Raw genomic sequence first — 9,340 nt, forward strand, 5'->3', positions numbered from 1 at the left:
GAATTCCATAATTATTTACATAAATCCTCTTTAAAAGAAGGACGTGTATTGTAGGCATGTACTGAAAAACGTTGTTGGGCAAGACAATTGACAAGTCTATATAATAATAGGAGTTCAAAAGCCTACAACATTGTTTTTACAATTGTTGTCAAGGACCAATTTTCTGATCTCAAATTAACTGTCTAACAGCACTTTAGTTGCTGCAAATAGACAATGAGGGTTTGTTCGTTACTATAGTATTTTATGTTTACATATGATTCTGCGTCTGGAAAAGCATCTGTTACTTTTCTCAGCATCCTCCTGGTCCAGTCAGCAGGTCCGTGTTCTCAGTGAGCTCATCCCCTGTCTGCAGAGCTCTCTGGACGTTCTGCCAGAAGACTCCTGGGTGTTGTACAGCCTGAGGCCAGCTCAGGTAGGTGCGTTTCTTCACCAGCTTCCTCATGCGGTAATACGGAGACAGATGACGGGCAGGTATCTCCTCAAGAAACAGCAGGATCAGCACATCCTTCTGCTCGTCAAACAGACGAAAGCTACAAAAGTTCAGTTGAAATGGAGAAAATGTTAAATAATTTCCACTTTATTTAAATAGTATTTAGCAATGCAAGCATTTTCATTCTGCAGTTAAGTAGTTTAATTTGCTTACAACAACAACAAAAATGAAATTGCGATGGTTTATTACTCATAACTACTCAGCTCAACACATGTCTTAATAACCCTGGAAATACTTTTATTGTGTTGTACAGGTGCATCTTAATTATTTTGTCAATTAAATTGTTATAGTTGTGATTATAGCAAAAGAAAACCTACATTTTTTTCTCCAAGAAAAAGAGAATCTTACTCTGAACACAATGAGCAAGGCTCATTTTCAGGTTACTTAGTTCAGGTTCATTTTCAGGTTACTTTGTCTATACCCGCAGGCAAGCCTGTACATACAGTTTAGAAACTTAATAGTAAAAAAACACCAACAGACCCCTCCATCCGCATCCACCAAATAAAAAGCAACATAAAATAAAAACAAAAAAATGCAAGATGATCGAAATGTTATGTACATGCAATAGAAAGGAAACAAATAAAATAATTATAAAATTTTAACTTGTACAGTATAAAACAATTTGTTGAAAAACAGTGCCCCGACCTGGCCATCTGGATCTCTCTGGAGCACCATTCACTCTCGAGGTAATGGCGGCTGATCACACAGATGGTCTTCCTGCTGCCATAGATTGCGTCAGTGATGTTCTCTATGACGGGTTTACCTGCAGAGACAACAAATACAGCGAGTTAGCTATCTGTTGAGATACATTTCTCTGGTTCTGGCCAAAAGGGAAAAAAACAACAACATATTTTTCAGACCGTAAGTCACACTTTTTTCATAGTTTGGCCGATCCTGGGACTTCTAGTCAGGTGCGATTTATATGTCAAATTTAAAAGGTAAATTAAGCTGACCAACATGGACCAAAGAGTAAACATTACCATCTATACCTCTCTAATCAGATGCATTGTGTCTTTATTAACAACACTGTTTTTTATCATTTCATCCTATACCTTAGTGGTTGTGCTTATGTAATTGTATAACAATATTGTGTAAATCTATTGAGTTGTCTTTAGATTTGTAAAAAAAAAGTGCTCAGGGAAAAGCAATGTAGTTTTCTAATTATTTATACTATTCTCTAATTATTTCATTGCTTCTGTTTTCTGGTGATGAGTGTATTATTCCTGGGTCTCCTGCAAGTGCTAGTTTCACTGGAGCTGAATTGGTACTTCTTAGCAATCTTCATTGGGACATAAGCCACATTACAAAGTAATAAAACAATCTGAAAACAAAGGTTAAACAAAATCAGATGCAGGCAGAAATATGTCCAGAGTGGAGCAGGCTGCTCACAGCAGGAGATGACAGGCAGATGAGGATGGAAGCAGAGAGCAGGTCCGTGAGGCGAGCAAGGGTCATACGCAGATTGGCAGGCAAGTGAAAGTAGATAGTAACAAACGGCTAGGCTAGAATTGTGGTCAAAACAGTCCAAGGTTGTGTTTTTTGTATTAATGTGCAATGACAATAACTTCACTTAACAATATCATAGGTTTCATGTCTCATTTAAATTTTTGATGTGTCCTGTCAGGCTGTGTAGCAATAACAATAGCTTTTTAAATGCCAAAGAGAACCCAACAGATTTATTTTCACTATAGGGCATTATTGTTTTCACTATAGTGCTCCGCTTGATTAGTTTGCTAAAAACCTTATTGGGTATTATATTTCTAATTTAACGAAACGAAAAGCTAAAAGAGCTAAAATAAATTTTTTATTTTGTGTGGCTTTAATCCCAAAGAGAGCCAAACAGACTTTACTTTCACGAGTGGAGCATTGCTGCTTTTGCCATAGTGCTCCTCTTGATTTATATATGCAAAAAGCTCTATTAGATTTTATCCTGGGCCTATTACACGTTCAATGGACACAAAAACGGGACAGTAGAAAAGAAAAAAGGAAGAGAATAAGATGAGAGAAAATGCTAAAAGAGAGAAAAGGTGACAAAAATAGAGGAGAGGAAAAGGAGAGAACAAGATAATATCTCTCGAGTCTGCTTCTACAACTGCAATGATAGATATAAAAAGAACAGCAGAACAAACTGATAAAATATTGCAGGTATCATATTTTTTGGACTGTAAGGCACAGTTAAAATCCTTAATCTTTCTCAAAAATTGATGTGCCTTATAGTCCGGTGCGCCGTATATGTGATTCAGGCTGGCCTTTAATACGTCGCAGTGGTGTAACAATTTCATTCTTTTGTTTCTTTGTAACCTTTTTGATTTTATTGTTTTCTATGTTTTCTCTTTCTATTGTATGTTGTGATTTTACTTATTTTGTTAAGCACTTTGGACACCTGCTGGTTGTTATAAAGTGCTATATAAATACATTTTCATAGATTTTTTTTTTGATTGATGATTACCATTGTGCTTACTAAAATCTGTTAAAATGTGTAAAAACGAGTTTGGCAAGCGACGAGGCTGCACCGCTCAACTGATATTGGGAGCATTACGGTACACTGATCGGACCCCTGAGCTGTCTACAAGACTGCCTGACTAAAATGTTGAAACTAGAAGTGCATTCATGTAAAGGCCCCCACACACTCGGGCGTACTTCACTCAAGGCGGACTCTGCGCATACAGCTATGTGTCACACTATAAACTGTTTTATATGTGACACTGAACTTGATACACTGAACTGCTCCAAGCAGACGGTCACAAGGACGCTCGTCATCACAGTCCCTTTCTGCTCTCACTGACAGGTGGGATCCTGCTGGAAAATAAACGGCTCTAGGTGCTCAGCTAGCTAGTCACACATTTTACCATCAGTTCCACCGCTTCGTCCCACTGGCAGAAAGTGTGGGAATTGTAGGAATTTGCCATGACTATGAAGTGTAAAAGGTCCACAGTGAATCAGCGTGGAGTCTGTCCAGCTCACAGTATGCGCACAGTACGTCTGAGTATGTGGGAGCCTTTAGGCAGCCCACGCCCGGAGTACACACTAGCAACAATAAACCTAGTAAGTTAATTCAACATAAGAATGTGTAATGTTCTGTTCTGGTTTATGTTTGTTATTTGGTTAAGTAGCTCTTTCCTGCCTCTGGGTTTATTTCTGTTTTGGATTCTAGTTTAGCCTCTTTATTGAGTTAGTTATCTGTTCCCTGTATTAGATCTGATTTTAGTTCTGTGCTTTGTTTGTTCTGTTTTATCTTAGGTTTACTTTCTAGTGTCCTGTCTGCTCCCTTAATCACTTCCACCTGGGTTTGGTTAATTAGTCCCTCCCTGCTCACCTGTCTGCCAACCTATTTAAACCTCCCTCAGTTTTCTGTTTGTTGCCGGGACTTCGCACATGTCTTATCTCCCAGTGGTAAGAGCTCTCCAGCATTCTGCGTTCTCTGTATCTTACCTGATTGTCCTTTTTTTGAGTTTGCCAAGTTCCTGTTAGTTTTTTTGGTTTTATGCTTGGATCTTCTGCTCTGTTCTGCTCCAACCCAGCTTGGATTGTTTTTTGCCTGCCGGATCCACCCCATCTTTACTTCAATAAACCCTGTTAAACATTACCTAAGTGTCTGGCTGAGTACCGGATTCATCACCTCCTCAATCTAAGCAGATCATTACAAGAATGTAGTTTGTTTTGGCTTTATATTAGAAACAGGGCAGTGTAGTCCAATTGCTCTGTCCTCCTGACAGAGCTCAGGAGAGAGCTGTCTATGTAAAGGGGCGGATTGATATTACACATTAGGGAGGAATATTTTGTGCACTTTAAAATCCAGTGCGCCTTATGATCTGAAACATACAGTACAAACAACCAACGCCTTGATAACATCACTGAAAAATACACAGTACTATTTATAACAATATGTATCAAGTGACAGCTAAAGCTAATGAGCTAAAGCAATCTTAGTACAATCTTTGTACAGACCTTAACAATGCTCATTAACCTCTTTATATTTGCCAAGATTTTAACAAACGAAATATGAAATTCATCAACATTAAAACTATTCAACCTAGTCAGTACAAAAATAAAAAGAGGTTAACCGAGTAAACTAATCAGGTTCAGGTTTGAGTTTGAACTAATGTCTTTTTTTATTTTTAAACAAACCAAAAAACTGGGATTTCATATCATCTGCAAAATCCAACTTGCTCACATAGTTTTATTTCACAAAGTCTGAAATAATCAACGGCAGAGTTTACCTGGTTGAAAGTCTCTGTGGTGCAGACAGAGTCTCCAGCCCTGCTCTCCCTCCAACACAGGAAGCATCTCTCTGTAAACCCATTCCTCATCGTGGACATTGTAGGATACAAAGGCATCAAACTGATGAGGGACTCCCTTTATCCTCTTCTTGCTGTCATAAAAATAGGCCAAGAAGAGGTGGAAGGTGTAGACTAGCTGCCACCCCAGGAAGTGGTAGATGAAGGATGTAAGGAGAGTTAGAATAACCAGACAAGTGCTGGACATGAAGTAGAAAAAGTTGTCCTTGTCCCAGCAGGACTGGATGTTAAAGTCTAGTAGAAAACTTCCTTGCTTCTCGACAGGAAAGGAACATTTGTACTGATGAGCGTTTACCACTTGTGTTTGCTTGTTGTTTTTGGCCCATCGGATAAAACCTGCATTTGAGCATTCACAGGTGAACGAGTTATTGCTCAGATCCAAGTATGTTAGAGAGGGAAGAGAGGGAAGGACAGCTTCATTAATCACAGCAAGGTCGTTGTGGCTCAAATTTAGATATCTGAGTGCAAAAAGATTGGCCCTGAGCAGAAAGTCCCATGACCTCAGCTTAGACTTAGAAAGATCCAGAGTCTGTAACTTTTGGATTGGTCGAAATACTTCAGGATTTAAATTTGACAAATCAGTTTCTTGAAACAATAGGCTCTTGAGTTGCGTGTTGAACTCAAACATGTTTACATCTGGAGGGAAGGCGCAAATATTTACAGCTGCAAAAGTCTCCAAATGTTCCATGCCTCGGAGCATATCTGTTGGCACGTTAATGGGAAAGCCAGTGCAATCCCCGACACAGCTAGCTGTCAGTTTTTTCATTGACTTGAAGGGAATATTTGGATATTTATAAACCTTTAAATTAGGAGTTTTCAAAGATTTTTTAATGGTGAATTTGACAGTCAAATTTTCTAATAGCTGTAATCCAGGTTCTTCATCAAGGAGACCTTCAAGGTTATTCATTTTATGAAATGTTTTAGGTTTTCCCGTAGAGACATAGACACCAATTTCTAACTGCTTAAGTGACCGTAAGCTTTGAAAATCACGCATTCTAAGAGCATTTATCGACGTGTCTGTCATATCCAAGACCTCTAGGTTTTCTAAAGCAATTTTGAAGGTGTCTCCAAATGTCAGCAGCAGATTGTTACTCAGATCCAAGCGTCTCAAATCAGTGAGATTTTGAACAACACATTCATTAAGTGTGATAATGTGATTTGTGCTCAGGTACAGCTCAGTAAGATGTGTTGTGTTCATAAAATCTTCACAGGTCAGGTTAAAGATACAATTAGCACTCAAGTCTAAGATATTTAGGTAGGAGAGGCTCCGGACATCCTCTGGAACTCTGGAGAGTAAGTTCTGACTCACGTTTAGGGACTGCAGTTGCTTCATTGGTTGTATTGACCCTCTTACCAGTTGAGTTAACTTGTTTTTGGACAGGTCCAGCTTTGTGAGCTGAGAGCATGCTGAAAGCTCAGTGGGAAAATTATCAAGGCAGTTTTCCAACAGATCCAGCCTCCTAAGTGTTGGTATTTTGCAAATTGTTGAGAACAGAGCTTTATCAATCCATTCTTTCAAGAGTCGCAGCTGCAGATGACGCAGTGAGCAAAGACTTGTGAGGAGTTCTTGGATGCCTTCGAAGGAAAGTGTACTGTCTGTAAGATAAAGTTGTGTTATGTTATGGACTAAAGTTTTGTCAGGTATATCATACTTTATATCAGTATGACCTCCAGAAGGCAAGATAACTAACTTCTGTAGGTAAGGAAAGATATCTGTCAGTATGCTGAACTTTTCCAGGTTACAATCAGAAACAACCAACTCAGTCAGGCTTGAAGACATCTTCGGTGGTTGGACTGTGGTCTCAAAGAAAGAAAATAGACTGCAATGAACACTGAGCTTCCTTATTTGCTGTAGCTGTAGGATGGGAATGATGTCAGTGATTTTTTGCAGCTCATTTCCACTTAAATCTAGATGTTCTAAGTTGAACAGGAACCTAAAAGCGGATTTATGAATGAACCGAATCTTGTTTTCTCTCAGGTCAAGCATAGTGAGGTTGGACAGGCCTTGAAACACCTTGTTTGTCAGGTTAGTAAGTTTGTTATACCCGATGGAGAGAATTTTTAATAAAGTCAAGTCACTGAAAGATCCATCATCCACATGAGAAATTTCATTGTGCGTAAGAGTCAAATCTTTCAGATTTGGCATCTCACTTAAATCTTCTTTGTTAATTCTCTGAAGCAAATTTTTGTGCAGATTTACTGAAACAGCATCTTTAGGGATGTCATCAGGAATAGCCACAAGTTTTCTATCTGCACAATCCAAGGAAACATCAGCAAATGGATGTTTCTGATAAAGTATGGTGCAGTTCTTCAGTGAATAGGCATTAGAGGGGTTAATAAAAAGCAAGAGACAAAGAAATCTCCGAATAAAGTATAACGACCAGCTTCCTTTGGCAAACATGTTTCTTCAGTTGCTGCTTCTCTTAAAGTTCTTCAAGATGAATCATCTGCAGACAAAATACATATTATACATATTATTAAAATATGTATCTACAATGCCTATTAGACAGCCATATCAGATTTTGAATTATGCATTTCACTGTACCCCACAGTACATAGGCAAAAATGTTTTAAAAAGGAGATGGTGACCAAGTAGGGTATAGGACTTGTTTGACATTTGCACGGTTCATTCCAGCATTTATCCGCCAAATGTTAAGATTTCCTGTGCAGATTGACTTAAAAATCGGTGTCAGTTTTTGATGGGTGATATGGATTTAAAATTATCTGCAATACTTTTTTTTGTTACTATGATGATTACAAAAGTAATATTAAACTATACTCACCCAAAAAAGTAAAGGACCACTTTCTAATGAGTATTATATCAAGTCAGTTAAACTTCTAGAATGTTGATTTGTCAAAATTAGGTGCACTAAAGGTGCAACAATGAGACAACCCCAAGAACAAGAATGGTTTTGCAGGTGGAGGCCACAGATATGTTTTCTTCATCATTTTTGATTGCTTTTCACTACTTTTGCATTTGACCTGCAACAGTGTCACTACTTGTGGTATTGACATTAGAGTTGTCAGAGTTTGACACTGCCACAGAGGTCTTTGAACAGATGAGAGCAGATTCACTCTGAGCTCATCTGACAGACGTGAAAGTATCTGGAGAAGCTGTGGTGAATAATGATGCTGCTTGTATCATTATTCAGCATGATGGGATTGGTGGTTGATCAGTGATGGTCTGTGGAGGTGTATACAGGGAGGAATGCACAGACCTGTACACGATAAACAATGGCACCCTGACTGCCATTAAGTATTGGAATGAAATCCTTAGACCCATTCTTAGACCTTTCACTGGTACAGTGGATCCTAGCTTCTTCCTGGTACACCATAATACTCGGCCTCATGTGTCCAGAGTATACAGGCAGTTGAATTGATACCACCTCCATACTCCCCTGACCTAAATCCAAAAGAATATCTCTAGGACATCATGTTTAGATCCATCTGATGCATGCACCTCTAGGATACCATCCATCCTCTCATAAGGAGCATGACCCAACATTGTCAGGCTGCATATAAGCACGTGGGCCTTATAAAAAACTACTGAAGACCATGTTGTGTTGCTGCAATGACATTTAAGCAAATTGGAACAGCCTGCTGCATCAGTTCTTTACTTTCATATCCTATGTGCCCTCTGTGGGTTGATCATTTTTATTTTAAATGTCACATCTGTTTGTTCGTGAAAATTTCCCCGATTGCATATTAGTGTTGTGCATTCACACATCCTTTTAAGTTATTTCATTTTTATCAATTAACTGTTGGTCTGTTACGTACTGTCTGGTGAATTTTAGCCCAATTGGCTGATATTAGGACAATAGTTCTTTGCACATATGGAATACAAAAGTGACAACTTCTCTTCAAGTATAAGAATTTCTTTAACACATATAAATGCTCATCCAGGGAACACCATTATATAATATTGTGTACCTGTATTAACAATATAGTTCAATCAACACATTTTCTCTGCTAGGCTAGCGAAACTTAGCTATAATTACTTTTTCTTATAGCATTTCCTATAGCTATCAGAGTACAGTCTTATGTTTATATATCTCCTAGCTAAATTCCAACATTAGTATGGATATCCAGCATGATCACCCCCCCCCCCCCCCCCCCCTGTTAAAGCTATAGTGGGTAATCCTGTTCAGAAATACTTGTTGTTATACTGGGTCAAATCATCCTTTCATCCTAAAAGTAGTGAATACATTATGGAGGTTAAAAAAAAATATATCTCTGTGGGAACTGCAGGCTTTTAAAAACGCTAGAGTTTTGTTCCTGCTTTCACCCCCCTGTCTCTCAAGGTCCGGGGTTATTGCCTTTTCTATCGGTTGTCCCACATGCCAGTCATTCTGACGCACTCGCGTAACGCCAGTGTGTGCACGTTCCTTATTAGTTTCCGCTTGCTGGCTGCGCATGTGCACTTCTAGTGTTTATGTATCCGGTCAGCTTAGCGGTGAGGTTAGCTGTTAGTTTCGGTGTTAGCTGTTCCTTGTAGCTCCGCTACTCACACCACATACGTTGAACATGGCTGAGAGTCGCTAGAAACAAACCG

The 9,340-nt window shown here is 38.8% G+C and overlaps 1 protein-coding gene across 1 annotated transcript; it reads right to left on the reverse strand.

Annotated features, from left to right (window-relative positions):
- Nucleotides 1-289: 289 nt before the first annotated feature.
- Nucleotides 290-7,218, reverse strand: LOC105922675 (toll-like receptor 13). Its single transcript, XM_036145957.1, has 3 exons — nt 4,711-7,218; nt 1,136-1,253; nt 290-530 (listed from the first exon to the last, which is right to left on the reverse strand). Exons 1-3 carry the CDS (start codon nt 7,187-7,189, stop codon nt 290-292), a joined length of 2,838 nt encoding a protein of 945 aa, XP_036001850.1. The 5' UTR covers nt 7,190-7,218.
- Nucleotides 7,219-9,340: the final 2,122 nt, after the last annotated feature.

The sequence above is a fragment of the Fundulus heteroclitus genome, chromosome 13 (genome assembly GCF_011125445.2).
Source record: "Fundulus heteroclitus isolate FHET01 chromosome 13, MU-UCD_Fhet_4.1, whole genome shotgun sequence".
In the NCBI taxonomy this organism is placed as follows: Eukaryota; Metazoa; Chordata; class Actinopteri; order Cyprinodontiformes; family Fundulidae; genus Fundulus; species Fundulus heteroclitus.